Source organism: Syngnathoides biaculeatus, chromosome 2 (genome assembly GCF_019802595.1).
Source record: "Syngnathoides biaculeatus isolate LvHL_M chromosome 2, ASM1980259v1, whole genome shotgun sequence".
Taxonomy (NCBI): Eukaryota; Metazoa; Chordata; class Actinopteri; order Syngnathiformes; family Syngnathidae; genus Syngnathoides; species Syngnathoides biaculeatus.
The window spans coordinates 20,177,148-20,193,071 of NC_084641.1; the positions used below are offsets into that span (position 1 = coordinate 20,177,148).

General features: G+C 39.9%; 1 protein-coding gene across 2 annotated transcripts in view; it reads right to left on the reverse strand.

Moving 5' to 3' along the window:
- The window catches only part of arfgef2 (ADP-ribosylation factor guanine nucleotide-exchange factor 2 (brefeldin A-inhibited)), a 42,069-nt gene extending 26,348 nt beyond the window's left edge, over window positions 1-15,721 (reverse strand). For both annotated transcript variants that reach the window (XM_061839932.1, XM_061839924.1), the window contains exons 1-12: window positions 15,331-15,721; window positions 11,762-11,792; window positions 11,256-11,379; window positions 10,865-11,011; window positions 9,118-9,297; window positions 6,835-7,114; window positions 6,631-6,747; window positions 5,518-5,642; window positions 5,075-5,208; window positions 2,573-2,807; window positions 2,396-2,495; window positions 1,502-1,641 (exon numbers count right to left, since the gene is read on the reverse strand). In XM_061839932.1, coding sequence (XP_061695916.1) covers window positions 1,502-1,641; window positions 2,396-2,495; window positions 2,573-2,807; window positions 5,075-5,208; window positions 5,518-5,642; window positions 6,631-6,747; window positions 6,835-7,114; window positions 9,118-9,297; window positions 10,865-11,011; window positions 11,256-11,379; window positions 11,762-11,792; window positions 15,331-15,490 — 1,773 coding nt within the window. In that variant the 5' untranslated portion in view covers window positions 15,491-15,721. The remainder of the gene's footprint in view (window positions 1-1,501; window positions 1,642-2,395; window positions 2,496-2,572; window positions 2,808-5,074; window positions 5,209-5,517; window positions 5,643-6,630; window positions 6,748-6,834; window positions 7,115-9,117; window positions 9,298-10,864; window positions 11,012-11,255; window positions 11,380-11,761; window positions 11,793-15,330) is intronic.
- Between the last annotated feature and the right edge of the window lie 203 nt (window positions 15,722-15,924).

Sequence of the window (15,924 nt, forward strand, 5' to 3'; positions counted from 1 at the left end):
GGGGTGTGATCATTTTAGTTTCGATGTGACACTGTGAGTCTGGACAACGTGAAACGCAATTGTTTCTCATTGCCTTGTGAGCGCCATCATATGGTAGCTTACATACACGCTAAAACGTGTTGGCATTCATGCTGACAGTGTAACCAGTCTGTGTTAGTACTGCAGCCATTATTTGTGGATTTTCATTTCGTGTAAGGAACGTAACCCCCACAAATAACGGGGAACACTGTACTTTGTAACCATTGGAATCTCAACAAATGACAATGACCTATGGGGTAGTTAAGGACCTGTATATGGTATCCTTGGGTCAAATTTCTGACAATTTCAGTTTTGACTCTCAAAGCTATGCAGATGACAGTTTTATTTAGCAGTGTCTCCAGATGACTACAGTTCAATTGAGGTCATTGTTTTTGGCAATAAAGAAAAGAGGATTCCTGATAGTAACTCACTATCTTGAAACGCCAAAGACCAAGTCTGAATTCTTGGTGTTCTGATAGATTCCGACCTGACTTTCAACAGTCATATCAAATAATTTATAAAAATTTTAATTTACCGCTTCAATGTCAAGTAGACTTGACTATTGTAATGGTCTTTTGACTGGACTCCCTAAAAACAGCATTAAACAGCTGCAGCTCATTCAGAATGCTGCAGATTGGGTTCTGACCAGAACAAAGAGGTCAGAGCATTTAACTCTGATTGTAAAGTATTTACATCTGCTTCCAGTCATCTTGAGAATAGACTTCTGCCGATGGTCTAATGGTCTGCCAAGCAATAAATAATTTAGGTCCTGAATACATGAAAGAAATGGTTCAGGAATACAAACCTAGTAGAGCTCTGAGAGCGACTGACTCAGGTCAAATAGTGGAGTGCAGAGTCCAAAGAAAACATGGTGCAGCAGCATGTAGCTATTTTGCTGCACACAAATTGAACTGTATCCTGTTTTAATTGCACTTTTATTTTTAAAATCATGTGTCATTATTTTTCCCCTCTCTTAAACATTTTATTTCTTTGTCTTCAAATTCTTTTAATAATGTAAAGCACACCAAGTTACCTTGTGTCTGAAATGTGCAACAAATAAATTTGCTCTGCTTTGTTTTTGTCAAGTGCTAGTGTATATACTTGTTTCCCATGAGTGATGCATCAGACAGTAATTCATTCATTCATTTTTCAAGATGTTGAGATTACTGTATATTAAAAGATATTTTATTAAAACAGGTTTTATTGGTGAAGCATGGTTAAAGAGTGGTTATCAGCTCTGCCTCACAATTCTGGGGATTGGGGTTCAAAGCCTCAGCATTAGCCAACAGCTTGCATGTTCCCTACCCACAACCCGAAGGAGGTTAAGTACAAGAAAATAAAGCATGCATGCATCTAGTGTATGTATTAGCGTGCAGGTATGCCACCACAGCTTACTTAAAAACAGATTAAACACACTTGGATGTTTCATTCTCCTTCTTCCAAAGGTGTCCCATGCGTCAGAGTGGCCAACAGAAGTATGTACCTGCAGAGGAGACATGCCCAGCTCTTGACCACTCCTTCCCATCGCTATTTTGGACAGGTCATTGACAAGCCGCTCAAAGATGTTGGAGGCATTGAGGTCGCAGTCGTAGTTTACGTAGATGTCGACTACACATTGGGCATCTGGAGACAAAAGGCATGCATCACAAAATGGGAAATACATTACTGTTGACAAATTGACTATTGACAGAGTTTGATGATGATGTCAAGCGGAAGTTGACAGCGAATTAAACTAAAGCTACCCCACAGCTCCAGCAGTTTTGTTTCCACAAAGCAGAGAGAATAAATATAAGAATGTGAGTATGTTGGATATTATGGTATGTGTTACTACTGTGTGCATGGTGAAGTAACCACATCCCTTGGTATGTTAGCATTGAGCTAAGACTTTTGTTAGACTCTTGATAACGGCAGTGATGCCATGAATGTACAATGGAAGAACATTCATCACAAATAACCTAATAGTAAAAATGATAAAGAATAAACTTAACTTTCCTTCATCTGGAGAAATGTCTGCTATCTGCCAAAATAAAGACTGCATGTTCGTTTATATTCACATTTGATTTTTTGAAAAACTGCCAGACGGGCCTTGTTATTTGTCGAATCATTAAAAAATATATTTTTAGTTTCGTTATTTAGCATTTGATTTGAATTGATTCACCCATTAGAAATTATATATATATATATATATATATATATATATATATATGTTTGTTTGTTTTCATATATCTTTTAAATTGTTTACAATAAATACATTTTTAAATCAAGTTTAAATCAATTTCACAGGAAAGAAAATGCTAAATAAATTAAACAAATATGACAGGACCAACAGTGGTGGCCCACAAGCCATACTTTGACCATTCCTGCTTTAGACACATACCTGCACAAATGCGTGTTAGTGTCTGGATGACCATCCACTTGTGCTCAAAGGAGCTAGTCGACGTCTCCAAGATGGTGAGAAAAATCTCCCGAAAAAACACCTGAAGCACAGAATGCGAGAAAGACTTTTGAAAATGCAGCAACAAAATGGCAGCTTGCACGCTGTTGTTACATGTACCTCAATCTGCATCTTCAGGTGGACCTTGAAGTGCGAGAGCAATGTGAGGAAGATGGCCAGCGAGAGCTCGAACACCTCAGGCACGGAGGAGACGCCATTTTTTGACAGTGCCACACACAGATACTGCTTTATGGCGTTGACAAACATCTCGTGGGTGCGGAACACAGGTCCTGCGCCCTGCAGCACGGAGAGCAGCAGCTGCAGCGACACGATCTTGGATCGCAACTCGTGTGACCTACACAAAATAAAATTTGAAAACAAATAATTTACATGTTGGGAACCACAACACATCTCAACAAGTGTCTGCTTTTTTTTAGGACAGCAGTTCTGAAAAAGGGGTCCCTGGACCCTGGACAGTCCACAAGACATAGCTTGGTGGTCTGGCATTAGCATTATGAGGTGAACAATTGAGAAGACACTGTTGCTATAAGATCATCTCAAAATGAACATAATACCGTCTTAACTTCATTAAAAAATATGAATGAAAGAACATGGCGACATCTCAAGTGAGAAAAAAACCATTCGAATGTGATTAAAGTCAAAACCAATCCCACCAAACATCGAGGTTGCTATCAAAAGTATTTCATAGTTTAAAAAAGTGGGGTTTCACAAACTATTATGGTTTCTCTGGGTTTAGCTTACTTTGGCCACGTAGCCTAGGGTAAAGTTACAGTAACCAGAGATGTCAAGGCACACTCACTTGATCTCGGTCCGTTCCATGCAAGCACAGTAATCTAAACAACTCAGAATTTTTTTTTTTATGCCACATACTGTAACAAATGTCAATTTAAATTTAAGAAATGTATACTTGTTTTAAGAGGATTCAGACTAAAAACAAGTGAAATTATGTGCTGGCGCAAGAAGCGAATTACATGAATTTCTTGAAATACGAAAAATACTGGCTTCACAAAAGAAGAGAAAAACCTTAAAATGAGTGGCAGTTCAAGCAGTATAAACCGAACTAATTGATGAATTACATGAATTTCTTGAAATAAGAAAGATACTGGCTTCACAAAAAAAAGAGAAAAACCTTAAAATAAGTGGCAATTCAAGCAGTGTAAACAGAATTAATTGATATATTATTTTTCAAATTTTTTTTTTACTCAATTTGAGTGAAAGCATCTTAAAAGTCCACTTTAAGCAGGATATTTATTTCTTCCTCATTCAAGAGGTACACCTGTGTGTGTACTCATTGCTGAAGTTCATAAAATTTTTGTGGGGTTCAGCGATATCACAAGGTGGTCAGCAGCCATCACTGCTGCTAAGTCCCCTGGTAACCCTTGGCAATTTAGAGAACATGACTGGAAGGCTAATGTTTACCATACAACCCACAATCAGGGTTTGATGTCATGAAATCCACACTTATCAACCTAGAGCTGCTCCTGTATTTGTTCTTAATGTTTTATATATATCCTTCTCAGCCCATTGAAACAAACAACTGGACTTTGCAGGTTGTCTTAAAAGACGTGGCATTAATCATCTGAGCAGGTTTCTTCAAGTCATGCAACAAAGTCTTAGTTAGGGCACACTATCCTAAAGAGAACAAGACAACCAGAATCAGAACAGTACAGGTGCGATCGATTCAATGCCTCAAGAATAAAATGACTTGGATGAATGGCGTATTCACAGGCGTGTTTGTGTATCATTTCAACTATATTAACGTGAATATTGCTAATGTGATGTGCTTGACAATAAAAAAAAAAAGGTGGAAGTATGGTGTTATTCATAAAAGGTCTTTCTCTTCAGATGGGACACAATGCAAACCATTAATGTCGCTTATTACCAGTAATTTGATCAGAAAATTAGCTGTAATATTTTACTGTGAAAAAAAGTATACTTTTACTTACAATGAGATTACACAAACAATTTCCTAGAAACTAGCCTTTTTCACATTTCCGGAAAAACATTTTTGCGGTGTATGTAATGCCGGAGCTTTCACCTGGAATATTTTCAAAACGCTAAACTCAGTGCCCCATAATGGCAATGTAAAACATGAATTTCAGACATTTTGCATAAAAAATATTAACTGTAAATATTCAGCATATTCCGGTGTATAAATGAAGAAGCCTAGTTCACTGTGAAATGTGTTACATCATTACATTACATTATCTAGTTTTCATCTTCAGTTGAAGAAGTTTCAAGGTGAAGATCACTTTAATTTGGGGGCAGCCAGGTTCCACAAAATTGTACCATGTCAAAGTGCAAAAGCCACATTGAATTTGATTGAGGTGGGTGAACCAACAGCGGAGAACGAGACACACCTGTATGTACTTTTTGCCTCAGGAGGAAAATATTATTGGACTGGGGAATGAGAGCAGCAATAAAAGGCAGCGGTGCCACAATGTGGAGATGTTGCAAAACAATAAGGCAGTGCACCTCTTAGCACCTTCTTTCGAAAACATGTCAAGAGTGACTCGAGCAGGTTCAAGAAAAGTAGACACGGTGCAGTTGAACAAATTGCTCTCAAAGGACTCAAACAGGTCTTGTTAGCTTCTTACGCACTTTGGATCTGGGGGTCCTTCTGCAAGCGGCTTCATTGAAAGTTTGCACAGTGAACGAAACACCAGGAAGGCATCCTTCTGGAGGATATGAGAGAAACGGGAGGTGCTGTGGGGTCCATGGAGGGCTTCAGCATCCTGAGACACACAAAGAAAGCACTGGCATGTTTAGTGGTGCACCATTTCATCTGAATAAACACAAAACATCCAAAATATAATCAATTTTGATTAACACTGTCAACGAGCTATTCATTTCACCCATTCGCTGCCATTGATGGCTGCTGAATTAAAATATCCATGTTAATATGGGGGACTGGCGGTGAGAATGTTTATCATGATGGTAGTTGTTGTTTGCAATGTTGTACAACTGCACTGCTGATGTCAGGAATGTAACGTAACAAAGAGAACCAAGCAATTTTTCTGTAACTATATTTGCAAGTAGCTCACCAACATGTCCGCTGAAGAAACAGACGAGCGGTCTTCAATGACGCCGTTCAGTTGTACTGGCTCGGCGTCGGCTCGAGGGAGAGGTACTCGCGTCTGCTCAGATACGTGTTGGGCAGCGGGGTCGTCTAATTGAAGGAAAAGACAAGTGCGGGAATGAAAATCAGGTGTACGTACATCCTACTTCCGCATTCACCAGAATGTGTGTTACAAGTTTCCCCCACGACCCTTGTGAGGATAAACGGCTAAGAAAACGGATGGATGGATGGTGATGATCTTGAGACTGCTTTTATTTATGTGTTCAATACATTTTTTCCTATGTCATTTCACATTTTTACACAATTTAAATTCTGATCTTATTTCTTCTACGTTGTTAAGTAAGTTTCTTTCGGCTTGTCCCTTTCGGGGTCGCCACAGCGTGTCATCTCAGATGAACGCACATATATATTTGGCACAATTTTTACGCCGGATGCCCATCCTGACGCAACCCTTCTCAGGGAGTGGAGGCCCCAGTGGGATACAAACCCACAACCCCTGGTTTACCAAACCAGTGCTCTAACCACTGAGCTACAGGGCCTCATTTCTTCTACGTTGTTAGTATTTATAAATTACCTGGCTTGCTCCCAACCTCTGGTGAAATTTTCAGGTCAAGAACATTGCTGTAAGTACTTTTAGTGAGAAAAATGGCAATGTGTGAAATACTTATTTCAGCTGCTGGAAACAATGTAATGAGTTCCAATACAAAAGCTGGACCGCAAATTCGAGTGAACTGGTTTAGTAAAGTCCATCCATCCATCCAATTTATTTGCCGCTTATCCTCACAAGGGTCATGGGGAATGCTGGAGCCTATCTCAGTTGTCAACAGGCAGGAGGCGGGGTACACCCTGAACTGGTTGCCAGCCAATCGCAGGGCACATGGAGACAAACAGCCGCACTCACAATCACACCTGGGGCCAATGTTGCATGTTTTTGGGATATGGGAGGAAACCCTCACAGGCACGGGAAAAACATGCAAACTCCACACATTGAACCCAGGATCTCAGAACTGTGAGGCCAACGCGATACTAACATTTAAATTGATAACAAAAGAGTGAGAACATGAACACAAGCTCTGACCGCTGTGATGTTGTTCTCCATCTCCTTCAGTCAGTGCTGCAGGATCCAACTTAACTTCTTCAACTGCATGAACTTCTCCTGGAGGTGCTTCAGTGCCTTCATCCTCAAAAACTGAGTCTGGAAAAAAAAAAGATATTTATGGCGTAAAACGGAGCTTCACATTTTTAATTAAGACTAATTAATTAATCTGGCGACAATACACACTTCCACATGGTGTGACCTCTTCTGCTCCATTTTCTGGAACATTACTGCAGTCTGAATCTTCATTCACTGTCGACGTGTCAAGGTCCAGCTCAGGCGGTGGCGTCGAGTTGATAGCGTTGAGATCGGGAGTATTGGCTGCCGGTGATGGGGAGCTTTGCGGGTGCAGCGTCGGCGTCTGTTCAGACTGAGGGGAGCCTGACCTTCGGGAACAAGGGACTGGAGAGGGGTTGTTTTGAGGCAGACGAAGCCGGTCCTTCTCTTGTTCCTGTGCCTCCAAAGCCTACGGAGGAAGACAAGATTGACTTCCTGGAAGAAGCAAGCAATGAAGTCATAAGACAACAGCAAAGCTTTCCTGTACCCGCCGCTGTAGAGACAAGAAAACCAGTCTATCAGGCCTACACTTTCATAGAATACATCATGAAAGTTAGGGTTCTTGAAATTTTAGGACAGGACCCAAATATGGTTACTGGGTTAGTTTATTTTTTTTTATTGATCATCAAGTAGTCATATGCAAGCCATTGCAATGTTTATTCTTATTATTATTTATTCAATGTTTTTTCTTTTAGATTCATGAGCAATGTGGGTGTTTCCACACTTTTTCAGGTTAACGTGTTCAAAATCCTATACTTTTTTCCATGTTTTTCCCAGAATGACTGACTGTCACTGTCCCTTCTGCCCTTGGCGTAGAGGACAGAGCCTTCAGCCTGACCGCTGAGACAAGACTCATTAACCCTCTCCAAATCCAAACTCAAGACACACACACACCTATCCTGGACTGCCTCATATTCCTTAATATTACCCATATAATTTTCCATGTTAACTGATGCTTTGTTGTTTTTATTGTATTGCTATATTTATTTTTAACTATGTTTGTACCGTGTCCTTGAGGTACCTTGAAAGGCAAAAATAAAGCTGAATTTTTCCTTCGGGGGCAATTTATTGTGATAACCACATGAAAACCAAGATGCATTGAAGATGGGTAACTTGTCATTCCTTCTGTTTGGGACCTTTTTAATGTGCTCTACTAGAGCTGGATATTTCATCGATTTTATCCAGTTTATCTAAATTATCGGGATGATTAACAGACTATTAACAGAGTACAGCTAAATTACAAAAACAAAGTATTGCCAAATGAGCAATTTGCTCACTATACTTAAAAGATTTTCCTGACCTCTCTGTCGATTATTAAAAAAAAAAAAAACTAGCCAGTTAACTTCCAGCTATGAAACAGACAACATTAATGAAATAATTTTCACATTTCACACATCACCTTTGCATAGGACCAGAAAGGAGAAAGGAGGAACGCAATCATGGACTCAATGACTGAATATCTTTGTTTATACTTTGCAAAAGAATTGATTAATTGACATTATCAATTTCTGACCCAAATAAGTGATTGCACGCCGCAAATATTTCCCTGAGGTGGCCTTGCCTAACTCAACAACTCTAGAGAGGTTTAAAAAAAAAAAAACAGTATAAGAGGTGGAGGAGGTGCAACATTACTATAACTCTTACATTTTGAACGTGCTCAGCCATGTACTTTGACCTCCCATTTTATTGTTATTCATTCATTATTATACATTAATGTATTAATGTTTTGAGTACATTTAGAGTTTTTTTTTAATATGGTCAACTATTTTCTCATAATTTGCAAAGGAAAAAAAAAATTGTGGAAGTTCATGCAAGTTAATGTTGGGGGGAAAAAAAAATCATTGCTTGCTATCAACAGAAGCAAGTCCCAGAAGGGAAGAAAATGGAAAAACCTACTGTCAGTCATTTTCTTTTTCTATTAGCCCTCCCCAAAAAAATCTATTGAAATCCGAAAACAGTTCCTTTTATGTTAAGGTCATAAAATTACTACCAATGGGAATGGAATGCAATATTGATCAGAACTAACAACACTGCTTTTGGAATAGCGCATAAAATGTTTCACAACACTTAAAATGCTGAGGCGCATCTTTAAGACAACTCACTTTTGTATTACACTTGCCATTTATTGTGAGTACTTAGTTATCATCTTAAAATATTAACAATAGTTGGCTTATTTAACAATTATTTATCGGTTAAAAAAAAAAAAAGGAAGATTATTTGCATTGACATTACTGCCAGTGGAAAATCTCGTTTCTATATCTGAACAAACTCAGTAGGACTCTACCACTATTTGGAATTAATGATCATTGTAACCGCCTTGGTGGAGGTCTGTACTCTGCTGCATGGTTCCACTATATATATATATATATATATATATATATATATAATTATTAAAGAGTAAAGCGGACTGACGGCTTGGTTCTCCATGCGCGTGAAGATGACGTTGAGCATCTGAGTGAGCGTGGCCTTAGCGGTGGTCTGGTTGATGAGGTTGCGGCTGGCCAGGTAGATGTTGTAGCAGGTCCTGACAGTGAGGAGAATTGTGCCTTCATGGATCTCGATGTGCGGGGAGGTCACGGCTGTCAGAAGGGCCTGGATGACATTTTGTTTACCCCAAAAGGGTGGACAAGTTGAATGTTAGTAGGTGTTTAATTACCATTGAGGCCGGATTTACAGTCTGTGGTTCAAGGGACACAATTCAGATTTAATTCTCAAGTGCCACAATTAGGCAGTGTAAAGAAAAAATACACATGGAATCATCTTAATATCAGAATCAGGCCTCTTCTAAAGAAGGCTAAAAATACAATAAGCATTCGATAAAGATTTTGAACAGTAATCTAGACGCTAAATGTTAATTGGGCACTTCATTCTGGAGTGTAAAACCATGCCAATACACAATGTTTAAGGTGCATTACCTTCGATTTCTACATTGCAACAAATTCACAGTTATACAGTTTTTCGCTGCCCGTGTCTTAAGCTTTAGCGCCAAAAAACAGGCTGGGCTGACAAGCAGGATATGAACAATGAATACTTATAAGTAATGTGTAAATCATAACAGCAGATACAGTGCTTGGTCCTGTCTAACCAGATATAATAATCAGATATACAAACGCTCTAAAACAGCTTCATGAATGGGCTAAAACACATTGAAGACATGAAACCAGTATCGTATTACTGCAAACAATGGCCAGGGGTGTTTACTTATTCGTATGCAGATGTGGGAATGAGCTCCTACTGCTACACATTTGTAGAATAGTTAGACAATTCTATAGATGTATTCTGAATAATGCTTTATCGCTGTATCAATCTCATAATACGATTAATATTGAGGGAAAGATCATGGTATTGCGGGAATGTAGGCAGAAGGTATTGATAGGACAGCTGGAGTGAAGAGCTCCATGAGTTGAATTGGTATCAGCAGTTCCTATGCATTTTCCCCACAGTTTTTTGTTCAAAAGATATCTTTACATTATATATTACCATAGTACCATTTCCTCTCTCTTCAATGTTTACATTCATATACAGTATCACCAAAGTGTTGTTCTTGCTGCAGGAATGATCATGCCATGCTCGCTTTGGTATGCTAAGTCACAGCGGTGACCCACAAAACTCCTTATTTGTGGCAACTGCCGCAAGCCAGGACGCTGGCTGCCCGGAGCAGAGGTCCACGGCAACCAATCCTGTCACGTTGGTCTGATTGGTTTGCTGGGTCAGCTTGAACAACAAGACACTCTATCTTACCCGGTTGATTGTGAAGCGATGGTCTGACAAGCATAGTACACTATAGCAAATTGCAATTTAATGCACATCTTCGGTTAATTCAGCATTCACGAAGGCCAGTCAACCAATTAATGTATTTCTTGGGATGTCCACACATGGTCACGTGGGTTACGTGTCCAGTTAAGAGCATTTTTAACTCAAATGTGGAAGTGAAGTGCTGTAGCAGCCTGGCTAAGCGGCTTTGCTTCGTATAGACGACATATTTTAAGCGGAACGGCTCATTATTTTATGCCAAAACGAGTCCACAATGATAAAGTGGCACTTTTAATTTTGCAGTATTTTGACATCAGTTGTTTCATTGTGACAATTAAAAAGAACTGGGAAACGTTGAACCCTGCAACGTCAAATCTCTGCTCTGCGGACATGGTGCTGAACTTACCTTGATGATCTGTAGCTGGACTCCTTCGTCGGTCTGCGGGCCTTGGAAGCAGTTGCAGATCGTCTCTACTAAGCGGTCAATCAGCCTCTTGCCAGAGGTTCTGCTATCTGGAGCATTTCCCGTGATGTGGCCGTACGCTATTAGTTTCTGTCACGCGCGCACACACAACAAAAAGAAAATTTTTAAGCATTGGGCCCAACCACTATGTTTACATGTGCAGTTGTTGAGCTGGATCCGGTGCGAGCTACCTCGACCAACACGTTAAATCAGGCGAGACGAGAACCAGTCATGTCACTTTACTCTCCACATACAAACTAAGTCATTTTACATCCAACAGCCAACCACTCCTTTTGTGAGTCGAGAGAGAGAGAATGTGTGTGAGTGTGTTAACCTGCAGACAGTCCAATGAAGTGCTAACTATGCGGGGGGACTTTGATTGACAGGCCAACTCAAATGGCAGCACGTATTGGTCAGCCTCGATGTAGTTGACTCTGGGTGGGACCACTGTGCCATCCCTGTGGGGGGGATGTCAAAGCAGACAGAATATGGTGAAACGAAGTTTCCCCACAGGCAGCCCTAAGAGTATCAGCAACATCAATGTACATGAGATTCCACTATTATAAGAATTATTCTTCATGTCTAAGTGTGCCTACAGGCACTATATATTGTCTATCTTTGGTTAATACTAGTATTACCATAGATAGATTTAATTATATGTTGATATTGGACATTCACAGTACCAAGCCTAACCACAAAGAGCTGTGGTCTAAGGTATTATAGTAAAAAAATAAAAATAGAAAAAAATTTTTAAAAAAACTAAGAAGCTGTATATAAGTAGGTAAATCAAGCATACAGGTATTGTTCAATTACAATAGGTGAAATCTTAAGTGCACTTACTTTTGTTTCTCGAGTTCTGCCTTGATTTCATCTAAGAACAGAAATGGAAAATTAGACGGGATGGGATAAAATATAATGATTGGGTTTTGATGACACTGATGAGAGCTTCTGTAGATGTTATAGGCTTGTGAATTTACATATTCAACATCAGAATTTTGTCCTTACACTGGAATTTAATCATCCCAATATTTTTGTGTCTTAGTGATTTTTACGTGTTTTTTTTTTAGCGTGGCGCTAGCATTAGCGTTAGCGCAATGGCAGTAGCATTAAACTCTGTGTACTGTCTTTGTAAATATCTCGTGTTTCAATGACGGTTTCAACGTGGGCACTCGCGGCTTTTACACGGCTGCGGGGTATGTATGTACCAAATGGTATTTCCATTATAAATGCACTAGGTAAGGCTTATAACCAGGTGCGCTCCGTAGGCCGGGAATCACGGTATATCATTATAGTCATGGGAGCGGACTATCGCATGACTAGTGAGTTTAAACTATAATACACTCCTTGAAATGCTAGAAGACTGCATCCTTTGCACAACTGTGAGTAAAAGAAAAATGAAATAAAACGTTCTCTGTGAATTGACTGTCTTCTCTGCTGTCGTACTCAACAAGTATGTTGTGCTAGGGCGGCTCCAACTCCCGGAGATCAATTCCTTGTGTGTTGTGCACATACTTGGCCAATAAAGCTAATTCTCAATGGTCGTCAGCCTATCGCAGGGGAAATAAACCGGGGCAAAAAATATTGAGTCAGCCACCAGCCATTCATGGAACCTGTTTGAACTCATTATCAATATAAAAGGTACGCCGGTCCTCTCTTGAGGAATGGGCCAGGATTCCAGCAGGGTGCTGTCAGAACCTTGTGGAAGGTGACCCAAAACTTTTGACCAAGGTCATGCAATTCTAAGGAAATGCAACTCGTTACTAAGTTAATGTATATAAACTTTTGACCTCGAAGAAAATCATATAAAATTCTCTAAGAAATTCTCTCTCTCATAACTATGGCATTTAACAAAATTAAATAATTTTGGTGATCCGGCTGAAAGAAAATTTCAGTGATTTATCTGAACAAAATGGTGGACTATATTAAATACTGTGTGAGCTCATTAAAGCCTGAAAGGCTGTTTGTGTTCTGTCAGGAGTTTGATTGCACTCATAGCAACTATTCTGCTTCCTATGTAGCGTTTACCAAATTAATCATTAATAATACAGCTGTATACTTTTAAAAGACATTGTCCATTGCATGCTAAAATAGTAAATTTAATGAAATCAAAATCTTTATTTTGCCAAGTATGTCAACAACACACATTTAGTTGGAGCCACGTGAGTGCAACAGTCACTCACATCACAGTAGGTAAGGAAAGTAGTCACACTCCCCTTGAAATTTTCCCTTTTTGTTGTATTGCAGCCGTTTACGTTAATAATTTAAGTTTATTTCTTCCGCTATTAATGTAAACATGGCACCCTATATTGACAGAAAAAAAAATGGATGGTGAAGCATGATCAGAAGAAATGGAGAGCACCTCAGTTAAATATAGCAGTGTCACCACAAAGGGTCTGAATAATTCGGGCTGTGTGATATTTCAGGTTTTCGTTTTCAATAAATCTACAAGAAAATTGAACAATTCCTTTTTCTGGCAATATTGGGTGCTGTGTGTACATTAATTTGGGAAAAAAAAAATGTTTTTAGCAAATAACTGGAATATAAGTTCCAATTTTAAGGGGGTCTGAATACTTTCCGTACACATCGTATGTCAGCAAGTGGTCCACCTTTAACATCCTTTTTCCCCCCCAAACCCTTGTTGCAGACAAATGGACTAAGTCTAAAAGTGCAGTCTTACAGTACTTTAATCAGCCAACAACACCATGGAAGGCTGTATGCAAAACATGCAATGACGAAGTCAGCATGGGAGCAACGACAGCACGATATTTGTATTTTGTTTGGTTAAATAAACATGCTTTAGGCATTAAAACAAACTTGAGTTTTTCTATGAAAAAAATAAACAACCTTTTACACTTTTACTGCAAATTAATATCAACTGCAAACATCAGTTATCGGCCATTTTAAATACTAATAACTGGCATCAGCCCTGAACAAAAAGCATGTTGGTCCATTTCTAATAAAAATTTTACTTTTTTTTTTAATGGACTAATGGCATTTAAATTTTTATTTTCTATGAAGAATATCACTGTTGGCACTGGGTCATGAAACCTCTTAACTAATGTGGCTAAATACCATAAAAATCTCCCAGCCACACTTGTGTCTAGCTAGCCATAATATCACGTGTATTTATCTGACGAAACCTTTAGCAACCCCAACCAGACCATCCGCTAACATCTCAAGGCTGTGGTGTCCTTGAGCAAAACACCGATACCCCAAACTGGGCACTTAAGTTGCCACCTGCTCCAGTGTACAGTATTTCCCTAACAAGTGTATGCGTTCACTTCGATCGGTACAAAGCAGAGAACACAATTTTGTGGCCATATTTATGATAATATAGATGATGATTCTTTTTAAATTACTTGAGAGAGACCCAAGTGGAGCCCGCTCCTCTTTCTCCACTTCCACAGCTACTTTTTTCACTCAACTCAAAACAGCTAGCGGTGCGGTAACTTGTTTTTGCAATCTTATTATACTAAAACAGAAAATACAGATTTTGGAGAAAGACGTGCATTGCATTCACACACGAGTATTGTGCTTGGCTGCTAGATGGGCTCTGCTAATACGAGACAGCCACAGTTGTGGCCGTTTGGTTGCTAACTGCTCCGTTTTCTCGCACTGGTTCTTGATCACAGCTGGCAGTCGGAAAAAAAGACGCTTTACAACACCCGTTTAGTTACGTGTATTTACGCGAATTCACCAAACCAAGATGGCGCCCGCGTTCTAAATCGGAAGGTGTGTGACGTCAGTCGAAAACAGTCTATTGGCTGTCAGAATCTTACAGTACTATGTCAAAAGATACACGACAATGCAGAAAAGAAACCATCTTTTGGATTCAAATATACTGTAGATAATGCCGAGGCGCAATGTCTTTTTCAGAGCCAATCAATGACCTTTGATCAAGTTGGCAAATTGTGACATTAAAGCCGATCTGCATAAAATCCTAATCATTGGCTGATATTGATCAAGACCATAATTTCAGTGGAAAGTCGACTTAGCATGCATTTTTTCGGGAGGACGTTTATCACTTTCAGCATTATTCACTTAACACAAGAAACACATGATTCTGTTGTATGGCCAACACAACATTGGATATAGGAAACAACTCTTTTGGGGAGTAGCACAGACTTCATTCACCATTTCCTGGTTTGTGTGTGGCTGTGTGACAGAGCTACGTTCGACCCAGTGATTGGTCAAGCGAGCCTAGCCTAGCCAGCTAACCACGGCGACGCTGGCGTGCAAATGCCCGCAATGACAGGGGAGAGTGGAGTCTGAAGGCCGCGGCGCTGAGAAATCACAATCAGTAACGTCAACGGGCGCCACAAAAGACATAACAACGTGGTAGCTGTATGAAAAACGAACCACCGATGAAAAAGTTCGAACAGACGCGACTCGCTCAGTCACTCACTCACCCAACGCCACCTGACAGGCTTTGCGCAGCTGACTGTGCTGACTCCTCTTCACCTCCCGATCGGAAAGGATCTTCTCCAGCGCCCGAGACAGAAACATACTCTTGGTTTTACTATTCTCTGCCTTTAGCTGTTGGTGGCGGTGCTGCTGCTGCTGCTGCATTGCTGGGTTCTCGGTCCAGAACTTGTCTCAGGCCGTCATTTTGGCCAGGCTCCTTCGAGAAAGCAGGTGACAGGAGAAGCCAACTAACTTTTTTTCCTGGGTTGGCGCTTGCTGCGTTTTTGGTGTCTGTTTGTTTGGTTTTTTGTTTTTGTTTGTTTGTTTTTTTTTCTTTGCTCTTCCTCAGCCTTGAGCCGCCATCACTGCTACCTGTCACATCACGTGATACCCAGCTGGATCGGAAGTCGAAAGCATTTCCGTGTTTGCGTGTGTGGCGTCATTTCCGGGTTTTAGATTTAGATTTGTTGTTAAAGATTCACCTTTTAATCGTGTAATACAAGAATAAGGCTCGAATATTAAAATTTAAAAACTGTCAAATATTACTGATACCTTGATTGATTTTCCATTTTGATGCCCCCCTCCGCGTTTATCCCCGG